Source organism: Mobula hypostoma, chromosome 5 (assembly GCF_963921235.1).
Source record: "Mobula hypostoma chromosome 5, sMobHyp1.1, whole genome shotgun sequence".
NCBI lineage: Eukaryota > Metazoa > Chordata > Chondrichthyes > Myliobatiformes > Myliobatidae > Mobula > Mobula hypostoma.
Window position 1 is genome coordinate 37,470,303 of NC_086101.1, and position 21,914 is coordinate 37,492,216.

Here is a 21,914-nt window from a genome sequence, read left to right on the forward strand (position 1 = left end):
ACTTTCTACTTTCACTCTCAACTCTTCTAAAAAAAATTTTTAGTTAGAAATTGGCAGGATGGCACAAGTACAGTAAACCTTCAATTCACTGTGAGTGAGCCATGAGCATTGGTCTGTCACAGAATTGGAAGTGCTTTTGTTCCAAATTTATAGCATGATGACAGCCTACTCACCCTACCTGCTTCCTCCTGTTACGTTTCCCACACCAACATCCCAGCATCCTTCTCTATCCACCTCCCTGCCCCATCATCATTTTCCAGCCTCCAATCCCTCCTGTGTTTATTCAGTTTACACTAAAACCCATCCTGCTCTTCACCGAGACCCCTGTCCTGTGGGAGAGAATTCCCTACTTCTCCAAGGTTTCTGTTTGGATTTACAAGGGAATGCTTTATATTCTTTCTCTGATGTAAGTCAGAACATCATCTCCGCTCTGACCTGGCAGTCGTCTTTGTAATCTGACAATCCAAAGTAACCAATCGGCATTCAGTTTCCTGCAGTGGAAGTCTTCAGCCGATTGGTTGTCCCCTGATAGCTGCACCCTCTCAGTTCCTGAATATCGCAACCTACCACTCCTAGACCAGCCATTGCAAAACTTCTTGGCGGAAAGCCTCGCTTCTTTATTAAAATCTGCACCCCCATCGTACAGACACCTGATGACCTCACAATACCCCTTTTAAGGAGTTGGGGTTTTCAGCAATCTCACAACCAAGGCAGCAAGCATACCAAGTGTATATTCATTTTTGTTTTAAGTACTTTTTTTTGGCGGGGGGGGGCGATTTCTAACTTCTGCAGTGTTTGGCACCCCCTTGTTATGAGGAGATTTGGCAGCTGAAATGGGAGCCACTGTCTGTAATGACTAGGCAGCTTCTTAACGGTGGAAGGAATATGTCAACAGGAACTGCTGGCAGACCTCATTGGATCCTGGACTCCTGACCCTGAGTGATAGTCTCTCCAGCAGAAAACTTAACATGCCAACAGAAAAAACCTTTTGCACTTCTGTTACATATTTATGCTCATCAATAAGTCGTGTTCCATCTGTGTCAGAATACCCTTTTATTCTCTTCTATGTATACACAATCTGCTGTGTTTTTGGAATCTAATGGGCAAGAGCTGGATATTAATGACAATCAGGAAAACAGAAGACTTTCTCTTGCTAACGTTCTCCTCTAAGAAAAAAAATCTTAGTTTTTTTAAAGAAAATAAAGAAATTTTATTTCATAATGTAAGAATCAAGGTGTTTTAATCTCTTCTTCTACATTTAAAATTTTAAAATTTAAATTAGTTTAATTTTACCATTTCAACTAGTAATCTACAGTTCTATCCGAATGCATTAAATCTGGTCTTAAACAGGCAATGGATGCCTGGGGAGGGCATGCAAACTATACCTATAATTGCAATCACTTTTTAATTTCATCACAAGTTTGTGGGCAGGTTTAGTGTTTTGAAATCTTTTTGTGCTGCCATTTGTGTAAAGTGTGATAGGGTAATGTAGAGATTTGATTGAATGAGATATTTTAAAAGCAAAGTTATGTTGGTAGAAAATTCAGAAAGACAGGAATACTGGGATATTTCAGTAATCAGTTGCATGGGCCCAGAATTTTACACTTGCCTGTAATTCAATAATGTAAAATCGCGAGTGATTCAAATGAAATCTAACTAGTGTTTTCTCATTCTCTTCTTTTCTCTGAACGCTTCCCTCTTGTAATGTGAGCAGCTCTGATGGTAATGTCCCTGTTGTACACTCTGAAAGTGCATGACATCAGTGTGTTTGTGTGTGCAGCAATCCGAAAACTCATTCCCTGCATTTTGAGTTGCACCCTGAGAAAACTTTGCGTGAGGCGGGCCGCCCGGCGCTTTTGTGGGATTTTTCTGCCCGCCTTTGCTTTTGGATTTTGAAACGGTCTTGTTCTCTTGTTCAGATTTCACCAGAGGATGAGGGGATGAAGATCAGCCTCCTGCCCAACTCATATCACATCTTCAATGCAATCAGCGGGACGGCAGGTGGAACCGTGGTCCACGGCATCTCGAACTCGTCCTCCATGGTCTGAGCGTTGGCGAGCGAGTGATCATCGTCAGGAGTCTTTACCTTTCATGTTTTCACTCAGGATACTTCCCACACAAGATGGCAGATGAGTCCAGCCTTAACTCTGCAGAAGTGAGGCCATCTGGGTTGTGAGCCCAAAGGAAACCATGTTTGCACATTTGAGCTCCGGAGGACACATCATGGATTTTAAGTGTTCTGTAGGGAGCAAATTACTGTACAGTTTTTAGTATTCCGTGGTGGAACTGGGTCCATTGCTTTGCTACTCAAACCTGTCTTAAAAGTATAGACTTTGTATGTTTAATATATTCGACAAAGAAACGCAGGGATATAATGTTAGCATCAATATTTTTGCTGTCTGTTTACACATATCTATTACTTGTATATAGTTATTAACGACAAGGTAGCAGAAGGAGGTTGTATTCCAGGTAAGTGTTGCAGTCTCGTGCGACAAAATTGGAGATTATAGTTTCATTGTTGAAAGAAAAAAAAATGGGTTCAGCATTGTAGACTCTGTACTGGTTACATGAGTTTATATCAAGCAGGACTGAAAAATATGCTCTTGCATTACTTCTGGTGAAATTCAGTGCACTTGGCATGTGTTTTCATGCAGAAATACTTAATGCATGTGGCTTTTCCCTTTCCCACAGTTGTAGCCCTGATAATGACAGTGGTGTTCCACCACAGTGCACTAATGAGCCTAAATGTCGAATGATTCCAGTGTACAGTCGTTATCACCAAGTGCGTGTAGCTTTCCGTACACAGTTGCATTTCTAGTAAAGTATTTTCATGAGCTGTAATGTTGAACAATATAGAAATTTCACCAGAAGATAGAATTATTGCCTTGCCTATAACAGAAGTGTCACTGAGGGAAAGTTGGACAAGGGTATTTTAACTACTCCTGTGACATACACAGTATATTTTACAAATGTCCTTTGTTTTTACTCTTGTACATTGAGTGCAATATTCATCAGTAAGCTTTATCCCAGATGTACACAGTCTTTGTTACATTTTTGATAAAAAAAAACTCACATAGCACATGCTCTTCCTTTGCCAAAGTGACAGAAAATTATCAGCAAACATTTTTACTATTTTTTTGTCTAACTTAAATCATTTTACCATCAGAATTGTTTTTGAAGACATTAATGAAATTTTATATTTGGGGAAAGTTGAGGATTTTAATTTTATTTAAACTGGAACTATTGTCCTGCTGTATGTAAATTTAAGTGTTGTAACAAAGTTAGCTCATTCATTAGCCGGCTGTTTTGTTTTGTACATGTGGCTTGTCAATAAATATTTGACTTCAGACTTTTCTAACTTTTGTTTTTGCAGTTTGGGTGATTTCAGACTAACTTCTAGTTGCTTTAACACCAGAACGAGAATTTATCATCTCAGTATCTTGCATCAAGTATGGTAAAACGGTCTTATTCAAAATTTCATTCCAGAATTTAAAAATACAGCTACGACTATATTGTGCATTTGGAGCCACTGACCCGAGAGCAAATTTCTACGTTAAAATATTTTTGGACACTTGAGATCCATTGTGGAGCGCTGTTGCTCCGAGACAATATACATTGGAAGCTGGATTAACAGTGAGTGTGTTAGTCAAAAGTAGATAAGCAAAGTGGAGGTCTAGAAGAACATTAAATTTCATTGTGGATAGAAATCACTAAAATTTATGACACAGTTTGAAATATTTACAATATATATCCATATGTCTCTCTTTCCACATAACAGTCCTGTTTCTCTCTCCCTTTCTCAAGGTTCATTTATTATCAAAGCATGTATGCAATATACAACTCTGAGATTTGTCTTCTCCAGATAGCCATACAACAACAAAAACCATGGAAACTGTTCAAAGAAAAAATATAAAAATATCAACCGCCGCCCCCCCCCACACAAAAGAACTAACAAACCACACCAAATGTCAACAAGAAGATCAAACCCAAAACTCCCAACCACCCCCCCCCGGCACACAAAAAGTACTTAACAAATCACACCAAACAGCAACAAGAAAGAACAGGGTGAAAAACATAGAACAGAAAGCATCCATAGTTCAATCCATAAATCGCAGAACTTCCGTGACACCCTCCAATGGCATCAAGAAAGAGAGAGAGAGGGTGGGGGGAGGGAGACCAATCAAACGCAGAGGCCTTCTGAGATCTGTCCCACACCAGCATTCATTAGCAATCATTTCGAGAGGACTAGAATATAAAAGCAAGGTGATAATGGGGAGGCTTTATAAGGCATTGATCAGACCGCACTTGGAGTATTGTGAGCTTTTTTGGGCCCTTTACCTAAGAAAAGATGTGCTAGTATGGGAGAGGGTCCAGAGGAGGTTCACGAAAATTGTTCCAGGAATGAAAGGGTTAACGTATGAACAGCACTTGATGGCTCTGGAGTTTAGAATGAGGGGCTCTCATTGAAACCTATCAAATATTGAAAGGTCTAGGTAAATTGGATGTGGAAGTGATGTTTCCTTTAGTCAGGGAGTCCAGGATCACAGGGCACAGCGTCATATAGAGGGATATTCTTTTAGAACAGAAGTGTGAAGGAATTTCGTTAGCAAGAGGGAAGTGAATCTGTGGAATTCATTGCCACACTTAGATGTGGGGGTCAAGATATTGGGTATATGTAAAGCAGAGGTTGATAGGTTCTTGATTAGTCAGGGCATCAAAGATTACAGTGAGAAGCAGGAGAATCGGGTTGAGAGGTGAATAAATCAGCTACACTGGATTGGCAGCGCAGACTCAAGTAGGCCAAATAACATAACCTTGCTCCTATGTCTTATGGTCCCCCTCTCTTCCCCCCCTTCCCCCTCTCTCCCTTCCCCCTCTTTCTCCCTTCCCCTTCCCCTTTCCCCTTCCCCCTCCCCTTTCCCCTTCCCCCTCCCCTTCCTCCTCTTCTCCCCCTCCCCTTCCACCTCTTCTCCCCCCTCCCCTTCCCCCTCTTCTCCCCTCCCCTTCCCCCTCTTCTCCCCTCCCCTTCCCCCTTCCCCCCTCTCCCCCTTCTTTTTCCACCGCTCTCTTTCCACTTTTGCACCATTTGTTTATTATTGTAACTTATAGTAATTTTTATGCCTTGCCCTGCACTGCTACCACAATATAACAAATTTCATGGCTTATATATCTGATAATAAACCTAACTGTGATTCTTTGATTACATACCAAACCTCTTCAGACTCTGAGCTACCAGACTGACTTTAAAACCTGTCCAATTCACTACTTTCTCAGAGAAAGAAATCTGTCAACACACCCTCTCCGATCCATATGTGACTCCAGCCCTTCAATGCGACCTCTTACTACCTCTTCATTTTGGGGCAGTCAGGGATATGTATTAAATACTGATATTGCCAGTAACGTTCACATTTTTAAAAAAATGTACTTATTCGAACCACGCCACACATCACTTCTCCAATTTGATCCCAGTCTAATCATGGAACAGTTTACAATGGCCAATTAACCTACTAACCGGTATGCCTTTGGACTGTGGGAGGAAACCCACCCGGCCATGGGGAGAACATGCAAACCCCTTACAGGCATCAGAGGGAATCGAACCTGGGTGGCTAGTACTGTAAAGCATTGTGCTAGCCACTACACTACCAGACCACCCCACTGTCCTCTCCTCTCCTCTCAGATTCCTTCTTCTCCAGCCCTTTGCCTTTTTCACCTATCAACTTCCAGCTTCTTACTTCATCCCCCCTCCCCCAAGGCGTCACCTATCACCTTCTAGCTGGTCCTCATTCCGCTCCCCCACCTTCTTATTCTGGCACCTTCTCCCTTCCTTTCCAGTCCTGAAGAAGGATCTCAGCCCGAAAAGCCGACTGTTCATCCATTTCCATAGACGCTGCCTGACCTGCTGAGTTCCTCCAGCATTGAGTTGCTCTGAATTTCCAGCATCTGGGGAGTCTCTTGTGTTTATTATTTAAAACTTAAGCAAGTTGTCAATATAGATTGCATATTACAGTGTAGTTATCATCAGTACACTCCATGGCTGAAAGTTGTTTTTATCTGAGTATTACCTTTAGCATCACCAATAAAACTGTTAATGATTTGGTTTGTTTATAAATCACTGTCCAATCTTCGAATTATCCCAGTTTCCTGCCGAGTGTTGTGTGTGATTCTGACCTCCATACAAAAATCAGTACAGCAAAAATGCATAACAAGTTTTACAACAGTGATAAGCGAAACTGTGAGAGTACAAAGACAAGAAAAGGCTAAATCAGCAGGGTAACACACAAACACACACACAAAATGCTGGAGGAACTTGGCAAGTCAGGCAGCACCCATGGAGGAGAATAAATGCCGACTGTTCATTACTTGCCATAGACGCTGCCTGATCAGCTGAGCTTCTTCAGCATTTTCTGTGTGTTACTCAGGATTTCCAGCATCTGCAGGATCTCCTGAATTTATGAAAACAGTATCTTTACAAAAAGTAATACCCCAGATAGTTTGGAATCACAGAATGGTTGCAGTACAAGAAGCTAACTGTGTTGATATGTGTACAGATCAGAGACTGATGTAAAAGCAACAGGGTGTTTGTAATTGGAGAGTTTCATTTCCCCAGTATTGACTGGAACTAGAGGCTTAGATGGGACAGGAATCTGTTAGGTGCATCCAGGGGGGTTTATTGACAGTCTCTGTAGATAATCCATCCGGGGAAGGGAGCTTTGGCAACACACACAAAATGCTGGAGGAACTCAGCAGGTCAGGCAGCATCTATGGACAGCAATGAGCAGTAGACATTTTGAGCCAAGAGCCCCTTCAGGACTGAAAAGGAAGAAAAAGAAGCCAGAAGGAGCTGAGGGAAGGTGTACAAGCTGGCAGGTGAAAGGTGAAAGCAGCTGAAGGGGAAAGTGTGTGTGTGGAGTGGAAGGGGGGTTGAAATAAGAAGCTGGGAGGTGGAGGGGCTGAAGAAGAAGGAATCTGTTAGGAAAGGGGGTGGACCATAGGAGGAAGGGAAGGAAGACGGGCACCAGAGGGAGGTGATAGGCACTTGAGAAAAGAAGTGTTGAGAGGGCACTCAAAATGAGAAATGAAAAAAAGAGAGAAGGAGGAAGGGGAGAGAAATTACCAGAAGTTAATGTTAAAAAAAGTTCAAAAATTCATTTTATTGTCTAAGTATACATGTACAATACAATTCGGATATTTGTCTTCTCCAGATAGTCATGAAATGCATCAAATGCCCCGCTCAAAAAATTTGCTGACCCCAGAATCCCCCACCCCTTCCTCCACAGAAAAGAGCAACAGTAGCAACAAATCTCCACCCCCTCCCTCAGGAAAAAATAGCAACAATACAATCCCCGAGCCCCTCACTTGCAGCAAAAAAGACAACAAGAAAAACAACACATCCCCAACCCCTACCCCACAGGAAAAAGAACAGTGACAATGCCATCCAGTGACTACCCAGATGTAATGTAAGGTGTTGCTCCTCCAACCTGAGAGTGGCCTCATTGTGAATGTAGGGGTCATACTTGGTTAGGAAGCAGTAATAGTAAATCAGTAAAGAAAGAACTGAACCTTGGGGCAAAGTACGAGGTTCACCAGGATATCGCTCAGGTTAGAGAATACTAGCAATAATGAAGGGTGGGGCGAACTTGGGTCGTTTTGCCTGATGCACCACCTAAAGTTTAACCATGTCAACGAAGGACGGAAAAAAATCAAGTTACTTAACAGGAAATAAGAGTCTGCTGCTCATTTGAGTTTTATCAATTCCTTGGACGAAGAGAATAGAGATAAAAGCATGTTAATAATTACAACATAGAACATAAGACAGTGCAGCACAGATCTATTTTGTTGAACTGGAAGGAAATTAATCCTCCAACTACATTCCAATGGTTTTCTCAAACCATATTAAGTTTAAATTTAGAAAAAATTAGAAGTGATATTTTTGACCCTTCGGTTAAATTTGAAGATACCTGGAAACCTTTTATGCAACATTTTCATATGATGTAATCTGACCTTTCCAAATGTTTTTTCTAGAATTATATGATGAGAGGAGTGGAGTTAGCGATATTATGGATCTTGTCTGATACAAGTTGTTGGTCTAGCCCTGTTTTGCCTTTTTTTTTGGTTTTTTTCCTCTTTTTCTTTTGGGTTTTGTTTTTGTTTATATATTAAAAGGAAGTTTAAAAAAAGACAGTGCAGCACAGCAGTAGGCTCTTCAACTCAGTATCTGTATTGACCAAAATGCCAATTGAAAGTAATTATCCATGTCTGTTCATGTACCTGTCTAAATGACTCTTACAGGCTTCTACCATTTCCCCTGGCAGCTCATTCCAAGCAGCTTGTGTAAAAAAAACACGTTGCCACAATAATCTCCCTCAGCTTTCCTCCTTTTGCCTTAAAATTATGCTCTCTGGTGGTGGTGGGGGGGGGGGAGTGGAGCTCTATCTACCCTATCTATGCCTTAAACGTTGAATCAAGTCTCTTTCCGCCCTGGAGAGAAAAACAAAAAGTAGTGATTTGGAGAAGGGTACTCCATGCAAATAGGCCCTCAGTTTTAACGAGTGTCCTTTAGTCGTAAAGCCAGAAGCAGAGATGTTCTCTGGCGATTCCACAATGTTCAGCACCATTCGCAGTTCTTCAGATGATGAAGTCCACATCCAAATGCAGCAAAGTTGGGCAATATCAGGTCTTGGCCAATGGGTGACAAGTAATAGTCTCACCACACCAGTGTCAGGTAATGACGATACCCAACAAGGGAAAATCCAGCTGCCAGCCTGGCATCCAGCGACAATACCATTACGGAATCCCACACTATCAATATCCTGAGGGTTACCACTGCCAGCCGGAGAAGCTATGCACACAATCTGGCTACAGAAGCAGTGCAGAGGCTAGGAGTCCTGCTGTAGCTCACCACCTGATTCGACAAAGCCTGACCTCCTACACGAGGCTCAGGTGATAGAAGACTCTCCAGATGCCTGGGGGAGGTCAGCTTCAACAACACTCAAGGAACTTGACTGCGTCACCATCCACTGCTCTAATCTGCTAAATAAATGTGCTGATGACACTGATTGGCCTAATCTCGAATAATTATGAGGCAGCCTACAGAGAAGAAGTCATTACCCTGACACGGTGGTGTCAAGAAAACAACCTCTCCCTCAATGTCACAAAAACAAAGGAGCTGGTTGTGGACAACAGGAGGAATGGAGACAGGCTAATCCCTATTGACATCAACAGAACTGGGGTTGAGAGGGTAACGGCTTTAAGCTCCTCGGCATCCACGTCACCCAGGACCTCTCATGGTCTGTACACACCAGCTGTGTGGTGAAAAAGACACAACAGTGCCTCTTTCACCTCAGACAGTTGAGGAAGTTTGGTATGGGCTCCCAAATTCTAAGAACTTTCTACAGGGGCACAATTGAGAGCATCCTGACTGGCTGCATCACTGCCTGGTATGGGAGCTGTATCTCCTTTAATCACAGGATTCTGCAGAGAGTGGTGTGGACAGCACTTCAGACATCCCACCTCTCCCGGAAGTTCCGGGAGTCTCCCGCAAGTTCCGGGAGTCTCCCGCATATTGATAGCAGCTCCCTGACGCCCGCAAATTATATACAATATCCCGGAAATCGATTTTATTGAGAGCGAGCGGGGGGGGGGGGGAGGAGAGAGAGAGACAGAGAGCGCGAGTGACAGGCGTAGCGAGAGAGTGATAGAGAGAGCATCCTGATTGGTCTCTCTTTGTGCTAAGTAGACCTATCAGTTTTCTCTGTGGGCAGGCTTTACAGTCGACCTCTCTCTCTTTCATTGCCCATCAGTTCAGTTTAGTGTCCTGCAGCGCCATGGCAGAGTGTTCCAAAAAAAGAAAATATAAATCGTACGTCACCCCAGACTACACTAAAGTGTACCCCTGCCTAACAGGGGTCAAAAATAATGGCAGTGTTGCTCACTGCACTGTTTGCAACAGTGACTTTTCTATTGCCCATAGTCAGTTAAATGACTGTGAAAGACATGTTGAGGTGAGTTTAACAGGTGTCATTCATTCATTAGCATAGCTAACGTTATTTAAACTAGCTGGCTGGCTGCCAAGCAAACCACTTCACAGTACAGGGAAAGTCTGCAAAAGAAATAGAAAAGCTATTTGCATTAGCATTTAGCTATTAGCATTGAGACTGCCAACAAAATACTCAATAAGGAATATTTATATATATATATATATAATGTGTGTGTGTGTGAATGGTTTCAATATGTGATCAAATAAATTGTTGTGTTCTTTCATAATCAAATGTCCTGTATACATACACCCTTGGAAGTCGACTGGGGAGGGGGGGATATGGGGTTTTGGGGGGCGGGGGTGGTGGTGCTACCTCCCTGAAATGGGTTCTTGCAGGGTGGGATGTCTGACTTTCCCAACTCACTGCCTCTACCAACAGGAAGGGCAAACACAGCAAAATCACAGGGACTACCCTCCTGTTGAAGTTGCTCTCCTAGCCACACACCATCCTGATCTGGAAGTATGTCACCGTTCCTTTCCCATCACTGGGTCAAAACGCTGGAACTGCCCGTCTAACAGCACTGGGCGTTTACCCATGCCTGAAGGACTGCAGTTGCTCAAGAAGGCATCTCACCACCACCATCTTCTCAAGGGAAACTAGGGGTGGCCAATTAAATGCCCCCTTGGCCTGTGAAACCCACATCCCTTGAATGATCAATACAAAATTAAAAGAATTATGAATGGTCTGGATAATGACAGTAATCTAATCTAGTAATTGTAATGCAATGGACAATCTGCCTCCATAGTGAATTTTCCCCCCAACAGCATCACACAAGTGATGGTATAAGAATTATAAGATTATAATTATAATAGGGTTTAAGAATTATGCCTTCTTGTGTAGGTAAAAGCTACCAACACAAAAAAATAAACGTCTGTAACTGAACAATGTTAATTCAAACTGAGTTACATTAAACTGGATAGAGTGCAAAAAAGATTTACAAGAATGTTTGCAGGACTTGAGGAACTGTGTGACGGGGGAGGAAGGACAGGCTGGGACTTTGTTTCTTGGCGTGTAGGAGACTGAGAGGTGATCTTATAGAGGTGTATAAAATCATGAAGAACATGAAAAGATGAATGCACTCAATCTATTTCCCAGGGCTGAGGAATCAAGAACTGGAGGGCAAATGTTTAAGGTCAGAGTGGAAAGATTTAATAGGAACGTGAGGGACAACCTTTTTGCTCAGAGGGTGAGAGGTATGGGAGAGGAAGTGATGCACCTTCAATTATTCCAAAAGACTGAAGTAGGGTAAATACTGAAAGGCTCTTATTCGCAGTAAAATATGACTTTCAGCATGCTGAGTGTCTGCTCCTGGACTGAGGGAGTGGGGCAAGGCGAAATCACCTTTATTCAGGGGTCTGTGGGAGGAGTCACGGGGCAGACAGCAGAGGGGCATGTCCAGACAGTTAACCCAGTTACAACATACTGTATATATACGGTTTACCACAGGAAGTAGTTGAAACAAGTCCACTAAGAGCTTGGAAAAGTTTAGAAGTTCATGTGCCGAACACTGGCAACTGGAAGTAATGTGGATGGGGCATCTTGGTCGGCTTGGACCAGTTGGGTCAAAGGACCCGTCCCCATGTTCTATGACTCAATGCAAGTGTACGTTCATTTTACTTCATCTTTTTCAATTAATTATTCGGCCCTTAGCATTCTTAATTGCTATTTGTAATTTTTTTAAAAAGTTGAGGTGGCATTTAAGTTTTGACGTCCCTGTTCAAAGACATGTACTGCCGAGCATGCGACACAGTAACCAGCCCAACACGTATTTATTGACATTTTTAGTGCACTGGAAGATTAGGTATGTCCTCACATAAAGAACAATAAAGTGGGAAAATTAAACGAGACCTGGAGATTTATGGAATAATTCGGTAGAACGTTCTCACCTAGAACCATCAGTACAAGATAACCAGTAATGTTCCAATCGGGAGTTCAGGAGAAGCCTGTTCTCATTGGGATTGTGGTGATTCTCAAACTGGTTTCTGCAGAGCAGGGTGAGATGAAAGCAGGGATGGGTTTTATTAAATACAGAGGGGGAGGGGATAGGGGGAGTGGAGTAAGATCAAGTGCAGGAGGGGCGTGGATTGGGGGCTAAGGAAAGTACAGAGCCTGCCTCTTGGCCGCAAATATTGAATTTTGGCTGCTAATTATAACTCGCTATTCCTGCAGGTTACAGACTGTGCTGATTGTAATAAATTGACCGAGTTTCTGCATGCTGTGCTGTTCTTTATTATTTGTACACGGTGGTCTGATCAGAACTGCAGATAAGTATCATAACCTGTTAGCACACTATCCACTTTAGAATAATTGCACATAATTCTCTTTACCAACCAGGTGAAATTTCTGTGGGAACTAATTAATAAGCAAAAATGTTGCTTAGCACTAAATTTAAAGACCTTTGGAAATGTTTGACATGGAACCATTATTGAATATTCAAAACACATCATCTATTAATGTTAAAATATGCAGAAGCACTTTGATTACAGTTTTCCTGTGAAACGAGTTTTTTTTCCCTCTGTAAACTTGACTCAATTGCCTTTCATTAGTCAGGCGCTGAATTTCTTAATTCGGAAAATAGGAGAGGAATGGAATGTTAAATTGTGCAAACTGAACATTTAACTTCGTGATAAATCTCCCCTTTGTGCAAGCATTAATTTTTTTTGTAAGATTCTAAAAGGTTGCTCAGAAATGCTTTCTGTAATAGTGTATGAACTTCTAGATGTCCAAGCAGATTATTCCCAGGGAATATTCTCTACAAGGCTATCAGTCCCTTAAGATTCTCCACCCAGCTGACTTTTTTGTTAGTGATCTACCTATTATCTCCTTTGGTTTCGCTTGTGTCACTCTGAAATTGCTATACAAAAGCTCACAAACACAAGAAAATCTGCAGATGCTAGAAATCAAGCAACACACACAAAATGCTGGAGTAACTCAGCAGCTCAGGCAGCATCAATGGAAAAGAGTAAAAAGTCGATGTTCTGGGCCAAGACCCTTCAACAGGACTGTAAGGGAAGGGGAAAAGACAGGGTAAGAAGGTGAGGAAGTAGTACAAGATAGGCAAAACGGGGAGATGGGGAGGGAGTGAAGTGAAGAGCTGAGAAGTTAACTGGTGAAAGAGATAAAGGGCTGGAGAAAGGGGAATCTGATAGGAGAGGACAGAAGACCATGGAAGAATGGGAAAGGGGAGGTGATGGGCAGGTAAAGAGATGAGGTGAAAGAGGGAAATAAGAATGGGAAATGATAAAGGGGGGGTGCAATTACCGGATGTTCATGCCACCCGACAGAATATACGGTGTTGCTCCTCCAACCTGAGTGTGGCCTCATCCTGGCAGTACAGTATGCCATGGTCAGGCATGTCAGAATGAGAATGGGAAGTAGAATTGAAATGGGTGGCCACCGGGAAATCCTGCTTTTTGTGGCGGACGAAGCAAAGGTGCTCGACGAAGCGGTCTCCTAATCTAGTGGCTGTTGAAGTTCATTCAGTGAAGCTGTGGCTCAATGATTTGTCCTCTTACCTCTGCCTCAGAGGTGTGGGGGTTTGAGTTCCAATCCTCACTGCCGAATGCAATATCCAAGCTGGTACGATGGTGCGGTACAAAGATTAGCTTTATTTGTCACATGTACATCGAAGCATACAGTGAAACGTGTCATTTGCGTCACGTCAAATCAGCGTGGAGTGCGCTGGGCAGCCTACAAGTGTCACCACTCTTCTGGCACTGACGTAGCATGCCTACGACCCATTAATGCTAACCTTACAACTTTGGAACATGGGTGGAAACTGGAGCACCCAGAAGAAACCCTTGCGGGGAGAAGGTACAAAATCCTTACGGACAGTGGCCGGAATTGAACCTCAGTCTTACAGGTGGCACTGATAGCAATTGTTCTAACGGCAATACTATCATGCAGCCTCTGAACTTGTACCACCAGGATACCAGACTTATAAGGCTATTGAATGCTTCCCTAGTACAATAAGATGAACTCATGACCTCACAATCTATCTCATTATGGTCTTGCTCCTTATTGTCCGTCCACTTTGCACTTTCTCTGTAGCTTTAACATGTTATTCTGCAGTCTATTATTGCTTTCCCCTGGACTACGGTCCCTCAGTGTACTGTTGTAATGAAATGATCTGAGTTTCATGCACTTTTGTTGAAGGGGGTAAGTTTAAAGCAACACACACAAAATGCTGGAGGAACTCAGCAGGCCAGGCAGCGTCTATGGAAATGAAGTCGATGTTTCCAGCCAAGGCCCTTCTTCCTGAAGAAGTTTAAAGGGAATGTGTCGGGCAAGTTCTTTTTACACAGAGTGGTGGGTGTCGAAACAGATGCCAGGGATAGTGGTGGAAGCACATATGACAGTGGCATTTAAGAGGTAGCTATATAGACAGATAAATATGAAAGGAATAAAGGGATTTGGATCACATGCAGGCAGAAGAGGTAGTGTTTAATTTGGTATAGTATTGTGTTTGGTGTAGACCTCGTTGCCCAAATGGCTTGTTCCTGTGCTGTCCTGTTCTGCATTCTAGGTTCTATAGGGAAACTCTCCCAAATCCAAGTAAGAGTGTCCTGCATTTTTGCAGTGCCCTTTAAAGACCTTGAGACATCTAATCAAGAAATTAGTAAGTTTTCTCATTGGGAAGCTTGTCAGCCATTTTGTGCACAGCAAGATTCCAAAAATACAATGGGACAAATTTACATTTCATTAGCCTGAAGTGCTCCCCCTCCACAGCTGCTGCGCAACCTGCTGAGCGTTCCCAGCATTTGTTTTTATGTCAGTTTTCCAGCATTCCCAGAAATGTTAAAATAACTTTTTTTTGAGAAGTAAGCTTAGGGGTAAATACCTGGCTCCCAAGACAGTTGTGTGGGGTATTCCACATCAACTGACGAGCCTTTGATTTACTGTCTAAATTGAAGCATAGTGTGGTATGGTGACTTTGCTGAGAGTATAGCCCTCCCTCAGCACTGCCCTGGAACGCGCAGGCATCTTCTGCTCCCACTGAATCATGGTTGAGGTTACCCCTGTCTTAAAAGAGCTTACAAGTGCCTTAATCAGGTTTAGGGTTCCTCGATGTCCTTCAGAGTGAATGCATCTGTATGCGATGGATCCCCAAAGGGGAAGAAATTTCATCTGTTGCTTCTTGATGTAATCTTTGAAACTGGAATTGGCTCACATGTACCGAAATACAGGGAAGAGCTTGTCTTGCATACTGTTCGTATAGATCTCACCGTTACACAGTGAATTGAGGTAGGACAAAGTAAAGCAACTTCAGAATGTAAAATTAAGTGTAACAGCTACAGAAAAAGTGGAATGTAGGTAGATAATAAGGTTTTGAATTGAATTGAATTGACTTTATTACTTACATCCTTCATATGCATGAGGAGTAAAAATCTTTGTTACATCTCTATCTGAATGTGCAATGTACAATTAGAGTAATTTATAATAAATATTATGTACAACAGGATAGTCAATATAACATAGAAATACAGTTGCGTCAGCATGAATTAAGCAGTCTGATGGCCTGGTGGAAGAAGCTGTCCCGGAGCCTGTTGATCCTGGCTTTTATGCTGCAGTACCGTTTCCCAGATGGTAGCTGCTGGTACAGTTTGTGGCTGGGGTGACTTGGGTCCCCAATGATCCTTTGGTCCCTTTTTACATACCCTTCTTTGTAAATGTTCTGAATAGTGGGAAGTTCACATCTACAGATGCACTGAGCGGTCTGCACTACTCTCTGCAGAGTCCTGCGATTGAGGGAAGTACAGTTCCCATACCAGGCAGTCAGGATGCTCTCAGTTGTGCCCCTGTAGAAAGTCCTCAGAATCTGGGGGGCCAAACTTCTTCAACCGTCTAGGGTGAAAGAGGCACTGTTGTGCCTTTATCACCGCACAACCGGTATGTACAGGCTATGTGAGATCCCTGGTGATGTTTATGCCGAGGAACTTAAAGGTGCAAGATAAGAACAAAGTTGATTGTGCCGTCGAGAGTCCACGTTCGCATACCAGGTAACAGTTCAATAGTTTTATAACAGTGAAGTAAAAGCTATCCTGAGTCTGGTGGTATGGGCTTTCAGGCTTTTACCCGATGGGAGGGGAAGGAGACAGAATGTCCGGCTGGGTGGGGTCTTCAGTTACGCTGGCTGCTTTACTGAGGCAGCAAGGTGTAGATAGGGAGCCTAGTTTTCACAAATAATTTCCTATGCTTTTCGAAGATGATGTTGTCAAATCAGATCAGGCAGCACTTATGGAAATGAATACACAGTTGACATTTCGGGCCAAGACACTTCTTGAAAATTGGCTTTGTGGAAGTTGAAAGGCTTCGACTCGACAGACAGAACCCAAGTGGCTCTCTGTAAAGTGTTCTGCCAACACCGGCTGGCTCAGGAACTCAGCTGAGGAGGAGGAAGAGAAGAAAGAGGAAATGAAGAAAGAGGTGCGGGGGGAGAAGTAGGAGGAGCAGGACAGGTAGAGGCAGTGGGGGATGGAGGGGGGAGAGAAGGCAAGGGCTTGGAGGAAGGGAAGGGAAGAGGAGTTGGAGGAGAAATAGTAAGTGGAGGAAGTGAGAAGATGGATGGGTTGGGGAGAAAATAGGAAGGGAAAGATCAACTCATCCAGACAGCAGCAAGCTGGTCAGGGACCAAGGGACTGTGAGCATTGGCACTGTCATCTCCCAGCCCCAGGGATCTTGCTGAAGATCAGGAGAGGACTTCAAACAGACCCCCACTGGTCCCTCACACAATGTGAATAACCTGTTGGTCAGGCACCAGGTGGTCTCATGGTTATTGGATGAGTCCTACACCTGAAGTCACTTGATCTGCCACCCAGTTAACCTAGAGACTGGAAGTGGGCGGTGTCCACAGCGATGTAATGTGAAAGCCTCCACGGAAAGGGTTGGGTGGAATCTACCCAACGGCTTCCTTTGTCTGTGTTTTGCATCAATACAGAGGGAAGACACTAAGCATCACTACCTGTGAGGTTTCCCCTCTCCCTCAATGACTTGAAGGACTCAAAACCATTAACTAGACCCTGCGCGTTTGATCTATCACAAACTGACCTAGTTTAAGCAATTCACCACACAATAATTAGATAATCTTAGATAATTCAATGCTCACAGTGATACCTCCTGTTACTTGTAGATAGAAATATGCATAGAAGAACCTTTAACCACAAGTCATACAGACTGCCACCCGCACAAAATGTCTCCAAGGCTTTGGAAAAGCTGTGGATCACATTGGGATAGTCCTCTAAGTACTCATCAGGAGCTAGGCGTTCTAGCTTGTGAGCTGGAAACAGAAAACACTGGCCTTCCAGACACAAGGAAGTCAGGCATGATTCCAATGTGTCTTTCACCTTTGGGATGCTCCAAACCAATTTTCCCACTGAAATGTGAAGTAAAGCAGGAGGTATGCCAACCGACCCGTACAAGGAAAGATCCCTCAAGCACCAGTGGGTCAATGAACGAAGTGGCCCTGTTGCTAAATGTGGAGTCTCTGAACAACATGCTATTCTGGCCAGGGGGTATCTTACACACTGCTCGGACAGAGCTTTCAGCGAACATCCCATCTGAAGGACACAAAAAGGGAATGCAGGCTGACGCTGAAACACCTGATCAAATTTCAAAGAAAATTTATGATCACAGTACGTATACGTCGCATATACTACCTTGAGATTCTTGCTTTTTTTGGCAGGTATTCACAGTAGAACAGGAAAGTACAGTAATCAGCAAAAAACTACACACAGAGAATGACAATCAACCAATGTGCAAAAGAAGAAAATGGTGTATATTTAAATAAGTAAATAATACTGAGAACACGGGTTGTAGAAAAGTGAATCCTCAGATTGTGGAATCAGTTCAGAGTTGAGGTGAGTGAAGTTATTCTCGCTGGTTCAGGAGCCTGATGGTTGAAGGGTAATAACTGTTCTTGAACCTAATGGTGTGGGAGCAGGATCTCCTGTACCTCCTTCGTGATGGCAGCAGTGAGAAGAACTTGATCTTGAACCCTGAACAACTACATTCAACGGGGGAGCTGTCAAAGTTGCTGCAAACGCTTGTGCAATCTGAAGTGAAATTCCCGGCTGGTTCACTGCCCAGCAAAATCTCCTCCCATTAAGGCAGCCAGATCGGTGTAATCTCAGGAGTTGTTTCACAGGTAGCACTGTACTATTGCACCAAAGGAGATGAAGAGCAACCTCAGTCACCTGACTGATTAGAAATGAACCAGGTTCAAGGCCATTAAAGGCAAGTTTAAAAATTGATTCCAAGCCTCCAGTCAATCTCTTCTCAAGTTTCCAGAGAGCACGAAGCCACCTTAACCAGCTGCAACATGAAAGGTTGGTGACTTCATTCAAACGCTGCAATTCAAATAATCTGTATTATTTAAATATTCCACTTGACAAACAAATTTTTTTAAACTGTGGCTCATTGTACAACCAACAAAGGACACACAAATTCTGCTGTTCCTGGAATCGTTCAAAGTCAACCCCTTCTCCAATGTCGAAAAAAGCACTCATTTCTCTCTTGTTTCTGAAACTTTCCACAGATGAAAATAAGGCACCCAAGAAGCAGAGAAGCTCAACGGTGAGTGACATTTTCCTACTGTTCGTTCCACACTGCGTTCTGACTGTCTTACCTCTTGCTACAGAGCCATTCAGAATCAGTCATAGTCCCTGGCTGAGAAACTGTCTTTTACAGGGAAGATGCCTAATCAGTACTTTTGCTGTGCAGTACCTTTACAAAGAACAAATTAGTTGTAGAATTTCACTCTCTACCTGCCGAGTAATACGTTATAAGGAACCTTTCGTACATCCGTGTAATTCTGCTCCAGAGTTACTTCGGAAGATCACTCTTAGTCATTTCCTTTCTGCTTTGAAATGCTGCTTAATGTACTTTTGTTGCAATCTCCATTGAAACTTATTACCAAGAAACGTTTTTAACATGTTTGCATTCTTGATAAGAAGATTTATGATGATCTAAAATTATACTTCAGTCATGACTGTCAGACACTTGCCCAAATCTTAATTATTCCTGAGGTTTCAACTCTGAAAGAAAAGGCTTGCATTTTGTCGTAGAAGGGAAAACACTGGATATACTTAGCAGATCAGGCAGCACCTGTGGAGCGAGAAACAGAGTTAATGCTTCAGGTGGAAGATTCTTTGTCAGAAAAGAGAGAAAGCAGGTTAGTTTTTAAGTGGCAGAGAAGATTGGGCAGGAGGAGAGGGGTTGAGACGGGTAGATCAAAGGGAATATCATTGATGGAAGTGTGGGGTGTGATGCTAAATTTATTGTGGGGAGGAAGAGTCAGTGGGTTAAAAGGCGCAGTTAGAGAATAAAGCAATGAAATGAAAACAATTAAAAAGTGAGAATACAGACAAAGGAACATGAAATACTGTGAAACATTTTACATGACTGTGGATCAGTTAATGCTAAATGACCCAATATCACAGACACCTAGATGACCTCTACTGACTTATCCCCATAGCAACCTTAGCACCACCCTTTCACAGGGACTCCATTTACCCTTCTTCCCCCACACTCTCTACAATTTTATGCTAACTTGTCTCCTCTCTATTGTCCTGACAAAAGATCTTCAACATGAAAATTCAGCTCTGTTTTCCTTTCTACAGTCACAGCCGGAGTGTTCCCTGCATTTAATGATTTTATTTCAGATTTACAACGACTCCTGACATCACAACTTGTAGTGACGTCTGTAAATCAATGGATAATGTTGTGAGTATACTCGCTGCTGAAGTCCAGAGGCACTGTAGCCAGTTTTGCATGCCGGGATGTCCCCAGCAGCAACCGAAAATGACCAGACAACCTGCTGGTGGATGGTGCTGAGTGAGGGACACAGGAAGAGGATTCTGGCTCTCTGAACTGTGGCCCCCGGATTTCCCACATCCATCTGAGTGGGCAGGTAGGGTCTCCGATTAGAGAGCATTTCTTACGAGGAAAGGTTGGGTAAGCTGGGACTTCCCTCTTTGGAGTGAAGGAGGATGAGCGGTGACTTGATAGAGGTGTTTAAGATAAGAGGAATGGATAGAGTAGACAGCCAGCACCTTGTTCCCAGTGTGGAAACGGTTAATACGAGAGGGCACGATTTTGAGGTGATTGGTGGAAAGTATCAAGGGGATATTTGAGGTCAGATTTTTTTTGCACAGAGGGGTGGGCGTGTGGAGCACGCTGCCTGGGTGGTGGTAGAGGCTGGTACATTAGGGACAGTTAAGAGATTCTTAGACAGATGAAAGTAAAATGGAGGATAATGTTGGAGAGAAGCAAGAGATTGATCCTGGTGTAGATTAAAAGGTTGGCATAACCCTGTGGGCCGAATGGCCTGTACCATGCGTACTGTACTTCGTCTGCCTCTGGAAGATGGTGACTGACACTCTGTCACACCCTAGGAGTGCCAGCCTATCGAGAGTCACGAGTGAACCCCTCAAGGACCAAACTAGTGGTTAACTAATAGCTGACTCCCTAAACCAAAAGGTACTCAATGGAGCAAGAAGGAGAATTAAATCCTTCAGAATGGGCTTCAAATTTATTGCCTCTGACTCTGGGGCCGTTAATCCACAGCTAAGCAGACAATAGACAATAGGTGCAGGCATAGGCCATTCAGCCTTCGAGCCAGCACCACCATTCACTGTGATCATGGCTGATCATCCACAATCAGTACCCATTTCCTGCCTTCTCCCCATATCCCTTCTCTCTGCTATCTTCAAGAGCTCTATCTAACTCTTTCTTGAAAGAATCCGGAGAATTGGCTTCCACTGCCTTCTGAGGCAGAGCATTCCACAGAACCACAACCCTCTGTGTGAAAAAGTTTTTCCTCAACTCCGTTCTAAATGGTCTAACCCTTATTCTTAAGCTGTGGCCTCTGGTTCTGGACTCCCCCAACATCGGGAACATGTTTCCTGCCTCTAGCGTGTCCAATCCCTTAATAATCTTATATGTTTCAATCATATCCCCACTCATCCTTCTAAATTCCAGTGTATACAACCCCAGTCACTCCTATCTTTCAATGTATGACAGTCCCGCCATCCCGGGAATTAACCTCGTGAACCTACGCTGCACTCTCTCAATAGCTAGAATGTCCTTCCTCAAATTTGGAGACCAAAACTGTACACAATTTTCCAGGTGTGGTCTCACCAGGGCCCTGTACAACTGCAGAAGGACCTTTCTGCTCCTATACTCAATTCCTCTTGTTATGAAGGCCAACATGCCATTAGCTTTCTTCACTGCCTGCTGTACCTGCATGCTTACTTTCAGTGACTGATGTACAAGGACACCAAGATCTCGTTGTACTTCTCCTTTTCCTAACTTGACACCATTCAGATAGTAATCTGCCTTCCTGTCCTTGCCACCAAAGTGGATAACCTCACATTTATCCACATTAAACTGCATCTGCCATGCATCTGCCCACTCACCCAATCTGTCCAAGTCACCCTGCATTCTCATAACATCCTCCTCACATTTCACACTGCCACCCAACTTTGTGTCATTTGCAAATCTGCAAACTTTTAATCCCTTCATCTAAGTCATTAATGTATATTGTAAATAGCTGCGGTCCCAGCACCGAGCCTTGCGGTACCCCACTAGTCACTGCCTGCCAGTCTGAAAAGGACCCATTAATCCCTACTCTTTGTTTCCTGTCTGCCAACCAATTTTCTATCCATGTCAGTACCCTAGCCCCAATACCATTTGCTCTAATTTTGCACACTAACCTCCTTATCAAAGACTTTCTAAAAGTCCATGTACACTACATCCACTGGCTTTCCCATGTCCATTTTCATAGTCAGATTCTCAAAAAATTCCAGAAGATTAGTCAAGCATGACTTCCCCTTCGTAAGTCTATGCTGACTCAGACCTATCCTGCCACTGCTATCCAAA

General features: G+C 43.2%; 2 protein-coding genes across 9 annotated transcripts in view; both read left to right on the forward strand.

Moving 5' to 3' along the window:
- Positions 1-3,368, forward strand: part of LOC134346774 (dedicator of cytokinesis protein 9-like) — a 365,134-nt gene extending 361,766 nt beyond the window's left edge. For all 7 annotated transcript variants that reach the window (XM_063048402.1, XM_063048406.1, XM_063048404.1 and 4 more), the window contains one exon: positions 1,920-3,368. In XM_063048402.1, coding sequence (XP_062904472.1) covers positions 1,920-2,048 — 129 coding nt within the window. In that variant the 3' untranslated portion in view covers positions 2,049-3,368. The remainder of the gene's footprint in view (positions 1-1,919) is intronic.
- Positions 3,369-18,239: 14,871 nt separating this feature from the next.
- LOC134346777 (solute carrier family 15 member 1-like) overlaps positions 18,240-21,914 on the forward strand; it is a 59,311-nt gene continuing 55,636 nt past the window's right edge. Inside the window, exons 1-2 of one of the 2 annotated variants that reach the window (XM_063048407.1) lie at positions 18,240-18,361; positions 18,571-18,608. In XM_063048407.1, coding sequence (XP_062904477.1) covers positions 18,355-18,361; positions 18,571-18,608 — 45 coding nt within the window. In that variant the 5' untranslated portion in view covers positions 18,240-18,354. The remainder of the gene's footprint in view (positions 18,362-18,570; positions 18,609-21,914) is intronic. The other variant, XM_063048408.1, reaches the window with a different exon arrangement.